Source organism: Chionomys nivalis, chromosome X (genome assembly GCF_950005125.1).
Source record: "Chionomys nivalis chromosome X, mChiNiv1.1, whole genome shotgun sequence".
In the NCBI taxonomy this organism is placed as follows: Eukaryota; Metazoa; Chordata; class Mammalia; order Rodentia; family Cricetidae; genus Chionomys; species Chionomys nivalis.
The window spans coordinates 54,724,383-54,744,942 of NC_080112.1; the positions used below are offsets into that span (position 1 = coordinate 54,724,383).

The 20,560-nt window shown below is 36.8% G+C and overlaps 2 protein-coding genes across 2 annotated transcripts; one reads left to right on the forward strand and one right to left on the reverse strand.

Moving 5' to 3' along the window:
* Positions 1-3,507: 3,507 nt before the first annotated feature.
* On the forward strand, positions 3,508-8,358 carry LOC130867679 (eukaryotic translation initiation factor 2 subunit 3, Y-linked-like). The gene is made up of 12 exons (XM_057759791.1): positions 3,508-3,576; positions 3,796-3,859; positions 4,198-4,325; positions 4,412-4,533; positions 4,883-4,977; positions 5,230-5,388; positions 5,601-5,735; positions 5,933-6,027; positions 6,511-6,655; positions 7,363-7,532; positions 7,802-7,974; positions 8,295-8,358. Exons 1-12 carry the CDS (start codon positions 3,508-3,510, stop codon positions 8,356-8,358), a joined length of 1,419 nt encoding a protein of 472 aa, XP_057615774.1.
* A 5,674-nt stretch (positions 8,359-14,032) lies between these two features.
* LOC130868380 (odorant-binding protein-like) lies at positions 14,033-18,289 on the reverse strand. The gene is made up of 6 exons (XM_057760620.1): positions 18,239-18,289; positions 17,719-17,858; positions 16,746-16,816; positions 15,201-15,311; positions 14,401-14,502; positions 14,033-14,049 (listed from the first exon to the last, which is right to left on the reverse strand). The coding sequence occupies exons 1-6, from the start codon at positions 18,287-18,289 to the stop codon at positions 14,033-14,035; spliced, it is 492 nt and encodes a 163-aa protein (XP_057616603.1).
* Between the last annotated feature and the right edge of the window lie 2,271 nt (positions 18,290-20,560).

Below are 20,560 nucleotides of genomic sequence, written 5' to 3' on the forward strand. Positions count from 1 at the left end.
CAAAATGATAGCCAGAGTGATTATTTTACAAGTATGGGTGACTTGCAACCCTTCCTAGCCGCTTTCATTTTCCATTTTTTCCTAGGAGTAGTATGACTTTCATTCTCAAGCGCATAGATTTATTTAAAAGAAACGAGAGAAATGCTCATTTTACCAAAGCTTCCTCTGTCAGTTGAGAAATTAGATATACAAGGTGAGTTGGCAAATATTCATCTCCATTTCAATTAGATTTACTTGGTACTTGTTCATAATTAATCAAAGCAGTAACTTATAAACAAGCCAACTGCTGTGTCCTGTAGAATTTACAGAGGAAATTTTGTGGAAAATTAAATGCTCAAACTTTCTATTGAAATTGGGAAAGATGATGAACAGATGAAATTAATTCTTTAGAAAAATTAAGAAACAGTTAAAAGCTTCCACTTGGGGAACACAGAACTGCTAATTTTGATAATATATTACCAATATTTTCATAGGACTGTCTTCTCATTTATCAAGTTCTCCTCTCCTGACCTGGGTACATGAGTATACTGGAGGAGCAAGTGTGAGTTAGCTGCGTGCGTTAATATCAGTAGATCCTACGGAACTGACCCTGGGAATGTGAAGGAAAAGGCAGTTTGTTTCATCATATTTCATGCAGTATCATTAGCAACTAAAGTATTTTTCCTCTATAGTCCAGGCAGGTCTTAAACTGAAGATCTTCCTTCCTATGTCAGCCTCTTAAGTATTTGGGATTATAGGCTATGCTACGAGAAGTCTAACAAAAACATTTTCCTTATTTTCATCACTAAAGACATTAGTGAAAATGGAATAAAAATTTCCACATCATTCAGATCTTATTTAGGCAGCTATATTGTTGAGATGTCATCCACATAGCTTCCCTGTCATTTCTAGGAGATACAATTTCATAACAGACTTCTAAGTCCTCTGTCTCTATTAATCTTTCAGTCCCCTCCTCCTTAGTGTTTCCTGAGTCTCAAGTTTGAAGGTTTGATTTATCTAGTGGACCTGGTCACGCCACAGTCACAAAACCTGAATAAGGACAAAACCAACAGACATGCTACCATGGCAGAGGGGGGAGATCTCACAGGACCCAGCCCTAGACAAAGAGCTATAGGCAACTAATAAATGTTTAAAGAGGGAGAATTAGTGTTCCCCAGGTATGCGACCCTTGACTAGCCAATACCAAGTGATCAGGCCTGAAACTGTATACATACAAGCAATACTAAATGGATGCAGTAAGTTGCATTTATGTATCTATGCATATATATGTGTGTGTGTGTGTGTGTGTGTGTGTATCAGAATAATAAAGAAATGAGGCTGTGTAATCAGTGTTCCCCCAGGATTTCTGCTTCAGCTCCAGCTGAAATTCCTGCCCTGTCTTCCTTCAAAGATGGACTGTGATCAGGATATGTAAGGCAAATACCTTCCCTCCCCTTAAAACAGTCCCTTAGCACATCAAAAAGGGATAACATGTATTAGCACTCATTTTTCAAGGAGTGAATAATAAATTTTATTTCTGGAATCCCAAACTCACAGGCCATCAGAGAGTAGGCATTTATGTTTCTTTTATATACATGCAAATTTAAGATAATTCTGTTTCAAACAAGGCCAGAGGTGAATCTGGGACACTAATTCGTGACCTCTGAAAATTTAAATTACATTTTATTAATTTAATACACAAACTATAAAATACACACTTTGAAGTATGTCACTGGTTTTTGGTATCATCATAAAGCTGAGCAATGAACACATGTAACTTCAGGATTCTTTCATCATCTCAGAGCAAAAAATGCTGCACCGATTAAGAGTCACTTCCCATTTTCCCTCCTGAGGTTCTGGCCATCAATCAACTTCATTCTAGTTCCTTCTATTTTTTTTATCTCTTTTTATTAATTAATTTATTTAATTATTAAAGATTTCTGCCTCTTCCCCGCCACCACCTCCCATTCCCTCCCCCTCCCCCAATCAAGTCTTCCTCCCTCCTCAGCCCAAAGAGGAAGCAGGTTTCTCTGCCCTGTGGGAGGTCCAAGGACCACCCACCTCCATCCAGGTCTATTAATGTGAGCATCCAAACTACCTGGGCTCCCACAAAGCCATTACGTGCAATAGGATCAAGAACCCATTGCCATTGTTCTTCAGATCTCAGTAGTCCTCATTGTCCATTATGTTCAGCGAGACCGGTTTTGTCCCATGCTTTTTCAGACCCCGGCCAGCTGGCCTTGGTGAGTTCCCGATAGAACATCCCCATTGCCTCAGTGTGTGGGTGCACCCCTCGCGGTCCTGAGTTCCTATCTATCATCTATCTATCTATCATCTATCTATCTATCTATCTATCTATCTATCTATCTATCTATCTATCTATCTATCATCTATCTATCTATCTATCTATCTATCATCTATCTATCTATCTATCTATCTATCTATCTATCATCTATCTATCTATCTATCTATCTATCTATCATCTATCTATCTACCTACGTACCTATCTATCTATCTATCTATCATCTATCTATCTATCTATCTATCTATCTATCTATCTATTTATCATCTATCTATCTACCTACGTACCTATCTATCTATCTATCTATCTATCTATCATCTATCTATCTATCATCTATCTATCTATTTATCTATCTATCTATCATCTATCTATCATCTATCTATCTACCTACGTACCTACCTATCTATCTATCTATCTATCTATCTATCTATCTATCTATCATCTATCTATCTATCTATCTATCTATCTATCTATCTATCATCTATCTATCTATCATCTATCTATCTACATACGTACCTACCTATCTATTTATCTGTCTATCTATTTATCTATCTATCTACCTATCTACCTATCTATCTATCTATCATCTATCTATCTATCTATCTATCTATCTATCTATCTATTGGTTTTTCAAGACAGGGTTTCTCTGTGGTTTTGGTTCCTGTCCTGGAACTAGCTCTTGTAGACCAGGCTGGCCTCGAACTCATAGAGATCCACCTGCCTCTGCCTCCCAAGTGCTGGGATTAAGGGCGTGTGCCACCACCGCCCGGCTCTTCATAAGCTTTCTTAGATTCAGAAACTTTATCAAGGATCACCGAAGACCCATTAGCCAATCTTGCCTTATTCCAATACTCAAGTGAGTTTTTTTTAAAAAAATAAATTAAGCTAAGTGAAATTTCCTTTGGAATTTAAGCATTAATTCTAGTACCCGGGACCTAAATACATTTTATACCGTTGAGTAGTTTTGATTCAAATAGGTTCCTTGGAGGTGGAAATATTTATTAAGTCCGATGGAAAGTTTGTACCGTGTTATTTTATTGATTTTCCTAGAATTAGTGTAGAAAGGCATTCAGAGTGTGACATCCAGGTAGCAGGCCCACATTCTATTCCCGTTTTTTTCAGGCTGGGTCCTTAGCCACCTTCTTCTCGCCATTTTTCTGCCCCGCCCACGAGATTCTGCGCATTCTGTGACGTAACTACGTTGACCACAGTCTCCGGTGAAGAAGATGGCGGGCGGAGAAGCTGGTGTGACTCTCGGTCAGCCGCACCTTTCTCGTCAGGAACTCGCCACCTTGGTGAGTTTTTGCTTCTTAAACAAAGTCTGTATAGTGGAGAAAAGCGTTGGGATTAGGTCTTCCTGACATTCTTAGAGCTCCAAGTCAGAAAATTTCACTCCTGGACCTGATCGTGGGGACTGTGATTAATGACGTTTTCCATCAGAAATTTCTTTACACTTTAAAAAAAAGTGAGGTACAGACAGGGAGATAGGAAAACCATTGAAATGTTTTTTGCAGGATGTGACCAAGTTGACTCCCCTTTCACACGAAGTCATCAGCAGACAGGCCACCATTAACATAGGTAAGAGTTTTCACTTCTTGATTCAGGAGCTTTATTTATTTATTTTATTTACTTATTTATGTACTATTTATATTTATTTTTATTTATATATCTATTTCATTTGTTATTTATTGCTTACATTTATTTATTATGCTCATTTCTTTACTTATTTATTATTTTTATTTATTATATTCATTATTTTATTTATGTATTTATTTATTTCTCTTTGAAACAATATTTCTCTATACCTTTCAAGCCTTTATTTATTTATTTAATAAATATAAAGTCAACAGTTTTCACTAGTCTCTTAAACTATTTGGAGTAATTATATGCATATTATTTTTTTTTTATTTTTGTAGGTACAATTGGTCATGTTGCTCATGGAAAATCGACAGTTGTCAAAGCCATTTCTGGTGTTCACACTGTCAGGTTCAAAAATGAACTAGAAAGGAATATCACCATAAAACTTGGATATGCAAATGCCAAGGTACCTAATACACTTGGGAAGTGGTTGCTGTCCTAACTGTTGATGACAGCAGTAGACAAATTCAAAATTTTCTCTGAAACTTTCAGATTTATAAGCTGGACGACTCCAGTTGTCTCCGCCCAGAATGTTACAGATCTTGTGGAAGTAGCACACCTGATGAGTTTCCTTCAGACATTCCAGGAACCAAAGGGAATTTCAGACTAGTCAGGTGATTATCTCACTGCTTATTGAAATATTTACAGTTTTCAAATAATTTATGACGTAAATTGATGGTTATTCTTTTTGTTAAGGTGTGGATAAAAATTTGGGATGACATCTTTTTTTCAAAGACATATAACACAGTTTGTTCAGTAGCCTAAATTATTTTAAGATAAAATAATTAAAATAAAAGTATGAGTTATTTGAAGACTGATGATTATTTTTCTATTATTATTATTGTTATATTTATTATTATTATTGATCTTATTTGAAGACTGATGATTATTTTTCTATTATTATATTTATTACTATTATTATATTTATTATCATTATTATCATTATTATTATTTCCCCATTAGACACGTCTCCTTTGTCGACTGTCCCGGCCATGATATTCTGATGGCAACCATGCTGAACGGTGCAGCCGTGATGGACGCCGCTCTCCTGTTGATAGGTAAAATCAGAAACAGTTGTGATCCCATCCGTGTGAAGTCTGAGAATCCTTTAAAAGAGACCCTAAAGCCATGAGGGACCTGAGAGACTCTAAATTATTATTGTTGTTGTTGTTTTTATTTATTATACTTATTATTATTTATAAGAGACCCTAAAGCTATGAGGGACCCTCAATCACAAACTTCTGATTTTATTAAGAAATCCTTCATGCATGTTTCACATGTTAAAAATGTGTTTTTAAAAATTGATTTAGCGGGTAACGAGTCTTGTCCTCAACCGCAAACGTCTGAGCACCTGGCCGCCATTGAAATCATGAAGCTGAAACACATTCTGATCCTGCAAAATAAAATTGATCTGATAAAGGAAAGTCAGGCTAAGGAGCAGTACGAGCAGATCCTGGCGTTTGTACAAGGTGAGAGGCCTTGATCTGTAATTGATATGTAAGCATGTTCGAGTCACCATAGTAGACGTGTCATCTCATGCTCTTAAGGAACAGTTATTTAAGATGAAAATACCATGAAGATGATCATTTCTGTTTGTTAGCTGAGGTGTCTGGGGGTATTTAAGGAGCTTTTTTAGTGTGTTTGTTGTATGTAGAACATAATTTTGCATTTTGCCCCTCAGGTACGGTAGCGGAAGGAGCTCCTATTATTCCAATTTCTGCTCAGTTAAAATACAACATTGAAGTCGTGTGTGAGTATATAGTAAAGAAAATTCCGGTGCCTCTCAGAGACTTCACCTCAGAACCCCGACTTATCGGTGAGGAATTCGCCTTTCCACCCCTAATCGTGATTATTTTTTACTAATATGTTTATTTCATGTTTTTAAATGTTTATTTCGTGTTTTTAACAGATTTCTTCCTTAATGTGTTTATTTAATGTTTTTAATGGTTTATCTCATGTTTTTAACCGGCTTATTGCATGTTTGCTCGGCATCCACGCTGTTTTCCCCCCTAGTCATCCGGTCTTTTGATGTGAACAAACCTGGCTGTGAAGTTGATGACCTCAAAGGGGGCGTCGCTGGTGGTAGCATTTTAAAAGGAGTATTAAAGGTAAATCATGTTTTAACTTTTTAGTGTGACCCCCATCCGCCCTAAAAATAAGTTAAAATCAATGGTTTTGTTCTCGTTTAAAAGTAAGTTTTATTGAATTGTTTGATGTGGTTTTGCCAAATATTTTTTAAAAAATATTTATGTATGTGTGTTTGCACATGTATATGTATGTACACCATATGTGTGCTTGGTTAAAATCTATGGTTTTGTTCTCGGTTAAAAGTAAATTTTATTTAATTGTTGTCTGGAGTTTTTCTAAATATTTTATTATATTTACATGTTACATGTGACTCCCATGTGGAGTCTGTTATGGGTAATTACTTAAATTGAATGGTTTTAAAAAATATTTTTTACACTGTCCAAAATTGTCCTTGTAAGCAGGAGGGATAATATTTTAGTTTTAATCATGTTTTTCAGACATTTTTACAGGTTAAAGTCATGTGTAGCCGCCAGATATCATTAATTCATTCATACATGTTCTAGGTGGGCCAGGAAATAGAAGTGAGACCAGGAATCATTTCCAAGGACATGGAAGGGAAACTCATGTGTAAACCGATCTTCTCCAAGATTGTGTCACTGTTCGCAGAACACAACGATCTTCAGTATGCGGTTCCGGGCGGTCTCATCGGTGCGGATTTTACTCTGATGGAGAAATGTGTTTTCCTTGATTTCTGTTCCTTTCCAGGGGAGACGTGTTATTCCAAAGATGGTCGTGTGTGTTTAATTGTATGACAATCTAATTTGGTAATGGGCATATATGTATAATATAGATATATAGTATTATGCCTTATTATATTAGTATATATTATATACGTTATATATTATTATATGTTACATATATTATTGAGTTATAATTATTTTACATATTATATATCATATGTCATTATATTATTATGTATTATATTATATGCTATTATATATTATATATCTTATATATTATGTATGATTATATATATTCAGTTAAACTTTGACTTTTACAATATAAAATGCGTGTTTATGAACATATGAAGAATACATTCCAGTTTTATGAATAGGGTGACTTTTAACCCGTTATGTGTACATGTATTTATATGATATGTTATGCGTACATGTATGTCTGTGTGGTATAAGCAAATTTTGTAGAAAATGAGTTTGAAATCTGCAGTGAGTCCCAGAGAAACAGTTGTAGAGGTCTCTGGATGTACTTACTTAGTTTTATTTACATGACAAAAACCTAGTTCTTAGCATGTACGATTTATGCTACTCTGTTTAAAATTAACCCTTCAATTTCTTATTAATTTTAAAGAAATAAAATATAAAATAAAAATTATATATGTCTACCCACATTTTTATCAGGTGTCGGAACAAAAATCGACCCGACGTTGTGCCGCACAGACCGCATGGTGGGGCAGGTCCTCGGTGCTGTTGGCACTCTACCTGAAATATTCACAGAATTAGAAATTTCCTACTTCCTGCTGAGACGGCTCCTGGGCGTGCGCACAGAGGGAGACAAAAAAGCCGCCAAGGTGAGTTCTTTAATAACGGCTTCACAGCTATGAAATATTGTGTGGTATCACAGCCCCTTTTATTTAAAATAGAATCACAAAAGGGATAAATAATAAACAAATATTTCCTATAAGGTCACGGCAAAGAAAAGTGACGGTGCTTTAAATTTTAAAAAACAGTGGTATTGCCGTGTCCATGTATGTTGTATGTGCGGCCAGGATTAACTATATCTCTGGTTTATTTTAGAAAGTTTTAGTTCCTTTTCTCTTAACTATGTTTCCTCCCTCAGGTTCAGAAGCTGTCCAAGAGTGAAGTGCTCATGGTGAACATAGGATCCTTGTCCACAGGAGGCAGAGTCAGCGCCATCAAGGCCGACTTAGGGAAAATCGTCCTCACCAATCCTGTGTGCACAGAAGTGGGAGAAAAAATTGCTCTGAGCCGACGCGTGGAGAAACACTGGCGGTGAGTGTGTCAGTTTTGTCACGGCCAATTGAGAAAATACGGCGTGTGTATATACACATACATGTATATATACATGCACACATATATACACATATAAATGTATACATATATGATGTTGTATGCATATGTAGACATATATACATGTACGCATATGTGCACTTATAAATATATACATATATGGTGTACATGAGTACATATATACATATAAATATGTACATATATATACATATATTAAGAGCATGTCTGAACTGGACATCAGGCATAGTGAACATGTGAACCGAATTTAAAAATAAACGATTTCTTCTATTTTATTTTTTCAGCCTGATAGGCTGGGGCCAGATCAGAAGAGGAGTGACCATCAAGCCGACCATAGACGACAAATAAAATGACACGTTTGGATGAAACGAGGATATGTTGATGTTTCTTAACACGCTTAGAGATGTTTTCATGTTAAAAGTAGGCAATATAAAACCTAGATGCGTGTTTATGCTGTGGTGTACATACTTTAATTTACCAAATTCCATAAAGTAGAACATATCCATCTGCCAGATCTCTTTCCTCTGAGTACCCTTTGGGTTACTCCCTGTGGGCAATGATGTTTGATTATAGAATGAACAAGTATGACATCTCTTTATAATCTCCTTACCTTGTTGTCATGTAATAGAAAACTTTTTCTTTAAACCTTTGCTATTAACATGATTTTTAAAATGAAATTCAGAGGCCTGCTACACGCTTCCATTCAATAATTGATCAATTTCTGCATTACCTTGTGCTAGAGGACCTGGTAGACCTGTATGGGACTAGGTGTGTGTTATGTATATAAAACAAAGCCTATTCCTTATTATGTCTTGCACCTGGATAAATAATGAAGTCAGTTTTGCATCATCTTGTATAAATTCAGCAGTTTAAATGTGCAAGATATCTCTTTGTGCATATTGTGAATCAGTAACTAGTGGAGAGGTTTTTTAAAATCCCTTACTACCATAAGAATAGCATATAATTCTGCCTTCTGGACAGAATTATAAGGGTTTTCTTCCACCTTACTTAATTCTTCTGATTTGTAACCTACCTTCCTTGATTTATTTTATTCAGTATAAAATGTATGGGCTCCAGTTATTGGTTCATCATGTACAATTTGGGGAAGATTCTAAGAAGTTCTCTTTATAAGGTTAAGTCTATCGCTTTGGGGCTAATTGCTATTAATTTCTCCCAAAAAATTAGGACAAGCCCTTTGCCAGGGTTCATTGTTTTCCCATAACTTTTTTTTTATTTCTCCAGCAGTAAAAGGCACTATAATCTCTGCTAATTGATGAAATCTCAATTTACCTTTTATAATTAAAACAGAGACCTTTTCTACATAAATTTTTAATTTTACTTGGTTTATGTGATAGAAAAGAGCCATTCTAAGATAATATCCTCCCTCTGCATTAAAATTCTTGTAGGAGAATTTCAGAAGGCAATATGATGAGAATACAATTCAGATTTGGATTCATCCTATCCACATGTGCTTCCTGTTATCTCTCCTCAACAATCGTCGATTCCTTTTCTGATTCAGCTGTTAATTCTCTGGGACTATTCAAGTCTTTATCACCATCTAAGATTTTGTTTAAATGAATTATTAGATTAGGTGTTATCCCAACAGCCAGTTGTAGATTGGAACTGTCTCCTAATAATCTTTGAATGTCATTAAGAGTCTGCAACTGGTCTCTCCTAATTTGTGCCTATTGTGTTCTAATTTTCTGTAAACCTATTCTGTAACCTAGGTAATTAAAAGTATTTCCTCTTTGAATCTTTTCAGGAGCATTTGTAATCTCCAATTAGGCAAGATTTTCTTTACTTCTTCAAAAATCCTTTCTAAAGTATTTGTATTTGAATCAGATAACAAAATGTCATCCATACAATGGTAGATTATAGACTTAGGAAATTGCTTATGTATATTATTTCCAATGGCTGGCTGACAAAGTATTGGAACAGGGTGAGGCTACTGAGCATTCCCCATGGGAGGACAGTCCGTTGATATCTTCTAGTAGGCTGGGAATTGCTATAAGTAGGAACTGTGAAGGAAAATTTTTCTCTATCCTTTTCTTGTAAAGGTACAGTGAAGAAACAACCCTTTAAATCAGTAAGAGGCCATGCCTTTGGTAACAGAGAAGGTGAGGAATTTCAGATTGTAGAGGGACCATAGGTTGAATAATCTTGTTGATAGCTCTAAGATCTGTCACCATTCTCCATTTTCCAGTTATCTTTTTAACAACAAAAACAGGAGAATTCCAAGGGCTGGTAGATTCTTCTATATGTTGAACATCTAGTTGCTCTTGTACCAGCTGTTCTAAAGCCTTCAACTTTTCCTCAGCTAGAGGCCACTGTTTAGCCCATATTGCTTTATTAAACATTTTAAAGGTAGGGCTGTTGGTACCTCTGAAGGTTTATCAACTGTTTTGTGTTCTTGATCAGCCCGAATGACTGGTGGTGTCTGTCCTCTATAATATCTTCTAATATTTTCACTAGAAATATAAGTTTTGGGGGCTGCAGGAATGTTAATTTGAGTATCCCATTGTTGCAATAAGTCATTACCCCACAATTTCCCTGCGATATTAGTTACACATGGCCTTATTCTTCCTATTTTCCCTTCTTGCCCTATGCATTCAACCCATCTTGGGCTTTGTTTTACCCAAGATAGGGTTCCAATTCCCAGGAACTGAACATCTACCTCTTGAAGAGGCCAATTTTGATGTCAAGATTCTGGAGTAATGGTACTTATACCCACACCCGAGTCTAGCAAGTCTTCAATAAAAATGCCATTTATACACACTCTTAGCTTTGGTCTTTGATCATTTATAGAAGCCTGTCAGAATATCTGTTTCCTATGCCCTACTGGAGTTTTTGACTCATCCTCCACATTTATTCTATCATTCAGACCAGTATTTTTTTTAACAGTAGGCATTAGATTTTTAAAATTTTCCTGGTGAGACATGTTCTCCACAGTAACTGGGAATGAGTGGACCACATTCATCATGGGGGCCTGTGAGAGGTCCCCCATGGTGTTTCTTGATGATATTGGGTTGCCTTTCCTATCTTTCTTTTATCTACATTTATTGGTCCAGTGTCAGTCTTTGCCACACCTTCTACATATACCTGAAGGCTGAGTCCTCCTATTTTTGTCATTCATAAAGGAGACATTCCTAGGAATTCCTTGTCTACAATCCCTTCTTAGATGTCCTATACTACCACAATTAAAACATTTGGTATTTTGATGTCTTCTCTTACCACTGGAAATTGCTTCTCCTACCCAAGCTTCAGGACCATAGTCAAGTGTCTTAACATTCATTGTATGCCAGACCCATTCATCCATGGGTGCTGATCTGATCTTTAAAGGCCCAAGGATCATTTGCATTCTAAGTTGACATTGTTATAAGCCAAAGCTTCAGTTATCATAGTCTAGCTTCTGGGTCAGTTACCCCTATTTGTAGAGCCCTAGTTAGTCTCTGCAAAAAGTCACCAAAAGGTTCTCTTTGACCCTGTCTAGCCCTAAGATATAATTCAACTCTTTCCTAGTTCTTGAATCCTGTCTCAAGTTTTTAAAGCTGCTGTGCTACATAGGGACAAGGTGTGGTCATCATAAAGAGTTTGATCCTGAGGATCAGAGTAAAGTCCTTTGCCTAGAATTTGATCTAGGGAAATCTCAATTCCTTTTGCTTTTTCTTGTTGTTCTGGGACCTATGAGGGAGAAAGCAGGAATCAGAAATCTCTGTGGGTCCAGGCATGATTCTGGGATCCCAGAAGAAGTAGGTATGAACTATGACCTCTGTGGGTCTGGGCATTGGTCTGGGACATCAAAGGGAATAGGCAGGAACCAGAAACCTCTGTGGGTTCGAGTGTGTCAATGTCTAGTACGTTGGGGTCCCTGGGTAAGGGTCTCACGCAAATCAGGACATAGGGGATGCAGAGTATGAACAACTGAACAACAAGCTTTATTTTGTATGACATTTTATACAGACTAAAAAGCATTACCTAAACTCTAAAACCCACCCTTACTCACATACATGATCATGAGAAACTCTTGCCTTACCTTGCAAGAAATAATACCTCAATTAATAACAGTAATAAAAATCAAAAGTACATAGAAACAAGGCAAAAAGTATACAAAAGCAAAGCACTCCTTTATAACTGGTAGAATGAAAATAGACCCATATCTATCACCATGCACAATACTCAAGTCCAAATGGATCAAAGACCTCAACATAAGACCAGCCACACTGAACCTTATAGAAGAGTAAATGCGAAGTACACTTGACAATGGCAGGAACCGTGCCCTTCCAGATGGACTCCTCAGCACCGAAACATGGACACCTGGTAGTCCAATGACCAGCGGACAAAAGGGCGAATGTGGGGGGTAGGGTGGGGTCTAGTAGAATACAGGAGATCCTGCAGCACAAGCTGAAGGTGCCTGTGTTCCCTTTTGGGGGTCCTTGAGGCCTGCCCGGTAGGCAGGCACTCACCACTCTGAGTGGGTAGCCTTAGTGTAGGAGCAGGAAGCTGTTCCTCAGCACAGGACCTTGCAGACAAGGCAGGCTTGGGGGGGGGGGGCGTGTGTAGGAAAGAGAGCCCTGCAGTAGGAGCTGGGGGAGGGGGGTTTGTGCTCTCTTCCCGGACAGTCCGCCCCTGGATAGCACACACTCACCCGTCCAGATGGAACTCCTCAGCACCTTAACAGGGACGCCTGGTAGTTCAATGAGCCAGGGACAAAAGGAAGAAAGTGACAGGCAGGGCAGGGTCCAGTAGAGTACAGGAGACCCTTCAGCCCAAGCTGAAGGTGCCCGCGCTCCCTTGCGGGGGACCTTGAGGCCTGCCCAGTAGGCAGGCATTCACTGCTCTGGGTGGGTAGCCTTAGTGTAGGAGCGGGAAAATTGTTCTTGAGCAGAGGACCTAGCAGACAGCAGGGCAGGCTTGGGGGGGGGGTGGGCTGGAGGGCTGCTTCATGTGTAAGAAAAGGGGCCCTGCAGCAGGAGCTGGGAGAGGAGGGTTTGTGCTCTCTTTCGGGACAATCAGCCCCTGGATAGTACACACTCACCAGTTCAGATGGAACTCCTCAGCACCTAAACAGGGATGCCTGGTAGCCCAATGAGCCAGGGACAAAAGGAAGAACGTGGCAGGCAGGGCGGGGTCCAGAAGAGCACAGCAGACCCTGCAGCCCAAGATGAAGGTGTAATATTGCTTCTTGAATCACTTTATTTAATCATTCAAAAAGTAAGATGAGCTCATAGATCATAAAAAGGGAAAGAAAAGGCAAGTCAGGAATTTGGTATGTAGTATTCTGACTTCACAGGAGAAGGGAGAATTCATTTAAAAAGAAATGGTGATTTATATGTGATCCTGTTGCGAAGATGAAGAGAATATGATGCATGATTCCATTCCTCATATATCTTTGCTGGCATGAAAGCAAAAATTAAAACATTATTGAACAGACAGGAAAGATTTGGTCATTGAGAGTTTGTGGAAGCAAAGTTAAACATAACAATATATTGAGTATAGAGAAAGGATTTCACACAAATAGTTCCTTTCCTATAAATCACCAATATCTTGTGCTTTGGATTGTATAAGATCACTGTTGGCAGAAAATAATGACATTCTGTGATGCTACATAAAAATTTGTATTGAGAGGTTTCAAGGAATATACTGAAAAGATCAACATGCTTGTACTGTATCTGTGACAAAAAAATATAGTACAAAATTATAAGTAAAGTAAGATTTTTCAAATGACAAGACATATTTTCTTGATGGAATATTCCTCTATATAAAAATATTAGTAATTCTGAATTAGATAAAATCCTTCACATTGTTTTATAAATATTTATAAAAAATCCTATCCTTCATTTCTATCACTGTAAGATTTTCTGCTTTAAAAGACACATAATATCCTGTCTTGATTTTGCCAATTTTGAGTTCATTTTTTCTTTGATCACATATTTTTTATAATTTTTTATGTAATAAGCACAAATTCATTCAAATATCAAGATGGTTAGGCCTGGATTCTGTTCTACTCACCTACAGAAGGTCCTTATTGAGGACAAGTATCTGTAAAAGAACATAAGTAGCGTAAGGACTGACATAAATGTTCTCATAAGAATATGAGAACAGCTCCCCAAGGATTATTGCTGGAAATAGCAACTGAAAGATAGCATATGACTAGACATAGTCTAAACTCAGGGTCCTTACTGAGTAGATAGATGATAGATAGATAGATAGATGATAGATAGATAGATAAATAGATAGATAGATGATAGATACATAGATACATAGATGATAGATAGATAGATTCTATATATATATATATATATATATATATATATATATATATATATATATGAATACATCGATACACAGAATATATATATGCTATGAGCAAAAAATATTCATTGAGGTTACCTGTAGCCAAAACATTTCGGATGTTTTCTCTTGGAATGTTCTGTTCCTTGGCAAATTCCTCAAGTTTTTCATATTGTTCAGGAGTCAAAGATTGACTTTTTCCTACATTGCAGGAATAACAATATCACAGACACATTCAGTAGAATTCTGCAGTATTTACATTGCTACCTTCATGTGCCTTCATGATACGCAATGGAAAATCCCAACTGCTCAAAATTCAACTACCCTGGTTGGATCAATAAATTCAATAAAAATTTTCCTCAGATTCCATGGATACATTTAATGAAGTCTATATGTATATGGTTGTATGACATCACTTTTTAGGGTTTCATGATGTATCAAAAAAATAAAACAACATTCCTAAAGAATTCATTCATCTCAACCCTATATACTTTCAGAAACATAACACTAGAGAGTCATGAATACCTGTCAATGGAACCTTCACATTTCTGCCGGCTCTATACTCTAGAGTTCATGTTTTAATTTAGTACACACTGGGTCAAATGACACTCAAAAATGTCTGAACTTTGGGAAAATAATATTTGCTTCATTGTTTCTAGTGAGGAAACATGAACATAAACACTTCCAATAGTCTTCCCCTTAGCCTCTAGTATTCAATGACTATACTACTCAAATTAAATTATAATGTAAAAGTTGATCCACACAACAATCAGATTGTTATTTAGTGGACAGGAGTCTAGAAATACCATGATACAGTATTTTGAGTGTGAATCTGACTTAATCTTCAGTTTCAGGGTGATACCTTTGTTACCATTCCAAAAACGCACTACCATTCTTACCAACAACAAAAATCAGGTTTGTTGTCTGGCCAGCTCTATCCACATTCTGACAAACAAAGACTATGTTGTCTGGTGTTGCATGCACAGATTTAAATCTACCATCACCTTCAACTGTAATAATGGAAAAATTTCAAAATGAGTGTCACTTAGTTTTCTACTTTGTTTGATGTCACCTGTTGACTAAACATTAATATTGATCCCAACTCTAGCAATCATCTCTGATTCACTATCATATGACACATGTGTGCAAATATATTCCTATAATCATTTATTTTACATATCCTATCATAACACAGTAACCAATATTTCCAACTCTTTAAACCTGATAGTGAATCTTAGGTACAGACATATTCCATTTTCTCTGAATTCTTTGCATCAAGACCTGTGGGATCACTCTGTTGGCTATTTCTTCCCCCTATAACCATATCCTAAAAGGCCACATGTCAATTACTGAAAACTGTAAAACTTTGGTGTCACACTATGGTAATATTTGGTGGACAAATTGATACATATACAAAAAGAGACTAACTGTACTAATTAGAGATATGCATGAAAGTTTTCATCTTACAAGATGATGTATGCAAAAGATGTAAGAATGAACATTTTAATTTTACCAGACCTTCATATTGTGTGTGTGTCTCTCTCTGTGTGTTTCTGTGTATCTCTCTCTCTCTCTCTCTCTCTCTCTCTCTCTCTCTGTGTGTGTGTGTGTGTGTGTGTGTCTGTGTGTGTGTGTCTACATGTATGAGGTATTTCCACTTACTGACACTGATTCAATGATAAGTATTATTCAAGGGAAAGGGGGATTTTAGGATCTGGTCACTTTATAGCACTGGACTTCTTTAAATAAGCATGTAAACTTGGAAAACAATAGACTTGCCAGAAGAATGTGCCTTCCCTTATTTTAAGGTCAAATGAAAGGTCATCCTGTGTATAATTCAGTTGAATAATATTGCTCTTATCTTAAGAATTTTTACAAAATTAGTCAGTCTGAAATTCTTAAACATATTTTTCCCTTACTGCTTTTCAAAATTGAAATGTATCATCATATGACCTAAATGTTATGATCTCTACAAAATAAAAGAAAATTAAACTGTAAAATAGCACCATCAATTTAAATTTTCCAAAAATCTGGGATGATAGATAATGCCTGCAATATAAGTAGTAGATAGTCTGAGGCATAAAGTTTGTAAAGATTTTTGAGGCCACTGAGACCTATCACTGAGTGGCAGACCTGTTCAGGATACTGTATGAAGGAAAAGACACTGAATATTATATAGAAATAAGTTTTCATACAGGAAACTATTTGGAGATATTGTTAGCATTGCTTACATCTTCAGGTAATAGTGTTCTTCTCCACCTAAACTTCAGATGACCTACAATGTACTCTGACTTTGTAGCATATCTCAACTGGTTAGAAGAATTGATAACTATCCAAGTAACCATGTTCTAGGTTCATGTACCTATGAGTGGTTGTAGTGTCCATGTATGTGTGCACACTCACGATTTTTTGTTCATAGAGAAGCTCCCAGAACCCATACTTACACTGGGTTCTGTATGTGCCATCTTCTTGCCTATAACCAATGATTTTTGTCTCTGAACATTGGCCATTCGCACTAAAAATCAAACAGAGGTATCCTGGTTTATACTTTATATCCTTTAATTCATATTAAAGATCTTCAAGTATTATAAAGAATTTGATGAAGTAATAGAATCTATGAACAGTATACAGAGCTGGAACAGAAGTACCTAAGCTTACCTCAATTCTCCTAATTCTGTTTAGAAAATATTATCCTGTTTGTAAATCCTAAACATGACTTACTTTACTTGTGATAATTTTTCCAAGTGCTATGAAGACTCTGATGGCTTTCTTATCCCAATTTCACTATTCACTGAGTATGGCTTTCAATATGTTAATTCTCTTGTTCTACTCCAGTTATAATATGTATTTTAGGATTATATGCATGTGCTTTAAGTGATTTAATTTGTAATCAAAAACTTACGATTGTAGAAATAGTTCTAGGCTTTCTTAGTTCTTATGGCATTATACACTTTTACAATGAACATCGTCATCCAAATGTCATAGAGTGTCTTTGAAACTAGAGCACCAAAAAAAATAATTTGCAATAGACTTATCTGACCTTTCTGTGGAAGACTTTTTATGACAGCATTGACTTTATAATATAGTATGTGTGATTTTGAACCAAATGTTCACATATACCTTTCAAATTACTAGAAATGAAATCCTTTTAGTCAGCTGCAGCTAATAATTGAGCACTAAATTCAACCACTGGACTCCAACCAAAGGATTTCTGAGGAAACACTCATGGAATTGGAGATAATATCTAACTTTTGTGTGATGTCTAGAACTAAACCATCATAGAATGACATAATCACATTGATGATGAGTACTTCAATTTAATGACCAAAACCAAAACATGCCACTGTAAGTTTAACAACATAAAATTAGAAAAATGGAAATATTCCCTTCAGTTTAGATGGTTGACCATTGGCTTACTTGACGTAAAATGTGACTTCCAATTTGTTACATTCCTCACTACAAGTAAGTTCACGAATGTAGAGCCTCAAAGGTCCTTCTTCTTCTATCTTGTCCACATTGTCAGCAGCGATGGCAATGGTATCCCACTTTCCTTCAATCTAAAGAAAACAGCAAAGACCATTGATCTCAATCATTGGAAATGCATAAGCTAACTAGAAATATAAATCAATAATATTTTGTTTATAACTTCAAGATTATGTTTCTAGAAATGTAGAATAACACAGTGCAATATGATGACTTAATTAACATAGCACATTGAACCAGAACTTTGAGCTGCTGATGTTTTGCCCTCTTAACATCTGCATATTCATTCCATTGTTATCTTATTTCCTTTCTTTCATCCTAGAGAATCAGATTAAAAAGTATAACTGAGTGAAAGTCAGAAAGGTTATTTCATGAATATGTACTAACTGGACAAAACATCACATCCCCAGAAATTGAAGAACATTAAGCCTATGCATGGACCAAATGAATTTACCTCAGCATGAGCCAGGCCAAATGCCAAAGTCAGCAGCAGAAAATTTACCATGGCAGTGCCTGACTTTGGTCTTCTGCAGTAGCTCAAAATATTGGTTGTGAAGGAACTGAACTGACAAAGCATTTATACATTTAGTTAGAGGGAGTTTCATGGAATCAACCAATGGTTTTGCACCACAACAGCCTGCATCTGTCCAGTATGTTCACTTCACCCTGCTGAACTACATATGATCTCATATTCCTAAACTAATAAGATTAGGCTAAAGGTCAGGTTCTGTTGGGATGATTAATTGAGCATTTCTGTCAGAAAGAACTATTCTTGTTAGAACATTTAAGTAATTGCTTTGCCTCCAGAACTATACTGGTGGGTAAAGATAACAATGCATGTTCACATGTCATATATGATTCATTTAAAACCATGGCATGTGCTTTAAAACACATTATGAGTCTAAACATAATACTGTGTAGTTAAATGAATTTTATAGTGTGGCCTGGGCTATATGAGCCAAAGCAACCACACTGTTAGAAGATAAAATGTTAAAACTAGAGAAGGATCTTCTATAAGGTTATTGATATGTCCTGTGCTACCTTTAAGTCCTCCCATATATTGATTACTTTATTCTTCCTGTATACTGAATTCAAAGACTCTGACACAAAGTTACGAGATACTACCAAAGCTTAACTGTATGAATAATAGAAAACTGCTGCTAGATGTCCACTGGCAATAAATACAGGTATCATTAATCAGAAGAAACCAAATCAAGTGAAACAATCTATAAAATATAATGATGTTCAGAAAAATTGTATAATGTGCAAATGGACTCTACATTCAAGCTGAAAATATGTTTACATTTCCTAAAGGACACTCCCTGCCTAGTTGATTTCTTTACACATCAAAACCAAGGTCTATTGCTTAACCATAGGATCTTGTCATCCATTTCTAGGAACAACCAAGAATAACAGGACTCCACAGTGCTTGTTTATCCTCTGGGACTTCCCTCTCTGACACATGGAATAACCTACAGTTAGTATTGTGGTGTTTTTGGTTGACAACCATGATTACTAACTACACCATTATAATTAGTCAACCATTAATGACACTTTCTTTAAATTATATCTTATTATTATCTCTCTTTTCATTTTGGGAATATAGCATAATTGCATCATTTTCCACTTTCTTTTCTTCCCTCACTCTAAACCCTCCAATAAGCACCCCTTCATCTCTTTCAATATTGTGGGCTCTTTTTTACTGAATGTTGTTACACTCTAAGGTAGCAAGTGAGTCCTGAAATTTATCTGAAGATTTGGAGCTTGGAGTAACAGAAGAGACCTAACATGTGTAGGGATAAGCCCCACCCATTAGGGGGCGTGTTTGCCTCGGGCTAATGTTTACTGATAAATCTGCCGGGCGTGATCCCAGCAGCCCCTTCTTCTGCTTTCCTGTTCCCTGCGGGAACATGTGGTCCTGTAAGTCTATTTCCCCATTAAAGCTGTATATATTTTTACAATCTGTCTGCATTTATTTATGCAGTTACATTTTGGTGTCCAACGTCAGGCTATTTTGCCCCTGCTCCGGCACAGGGGGGCACAAGCTTGATCTTTCCCAGCCTTTGCAAGCAAGTTGGCTACTGGAGCACAGGAAGCGCGATTGGGCTCCAGTGAGCATAGCCCACTAGCTTTCACAGCATGCTCCCGGCTCGCTTTCCCTTCCTCCACTCCAGGCCACAGTACAGTCACAGAGCAGCAGTCCCCACTCGGCCCCATATGCCTAGCCTGCAGGCCCTGCCCCGTCGGTCAGAGTTACTCGGGCCAGAGCACATTAACTGCTCCCTGCCTGCCTTGGCTAAGTTTCAGTGGAACCCCGCTTCATGAATTAATGGAAGCACCTGCGGTTTTGAAGCAAAAGTCGCCACAGCAGCAGACAAAGAGACCCCTTCCGCGAACAATCTAACTTCACAGGCAGTACAATAATTTTTGTTTTGAGTTAATTGTTTCAGACCGGCTCTGGCTTAGACCATGTGGACTCAGGTGCACTTCTTTCGCCACCACTGGCAGGAAAACGTCATTACAGGTAAATAATTTTCTTTTATAAATAAGAAAAATATCTGAAAACTTTACCATTCAAGACTTTAACAGCCTTTTTGATTGTACCATGTGGGAGATTTTACAAGAAGTGTCTGTCACCCCACAGATATGGATCTTTCTGGGATTCGTAGTTTTCCTTGGTACTATAAGGTTTGATAATAGAAATATGATAAAGTCTTTATGAGACTGAGGTTGAACCTTAAAAACAATCTTCTCAAGAATCAGTTTGAAGTTCTCC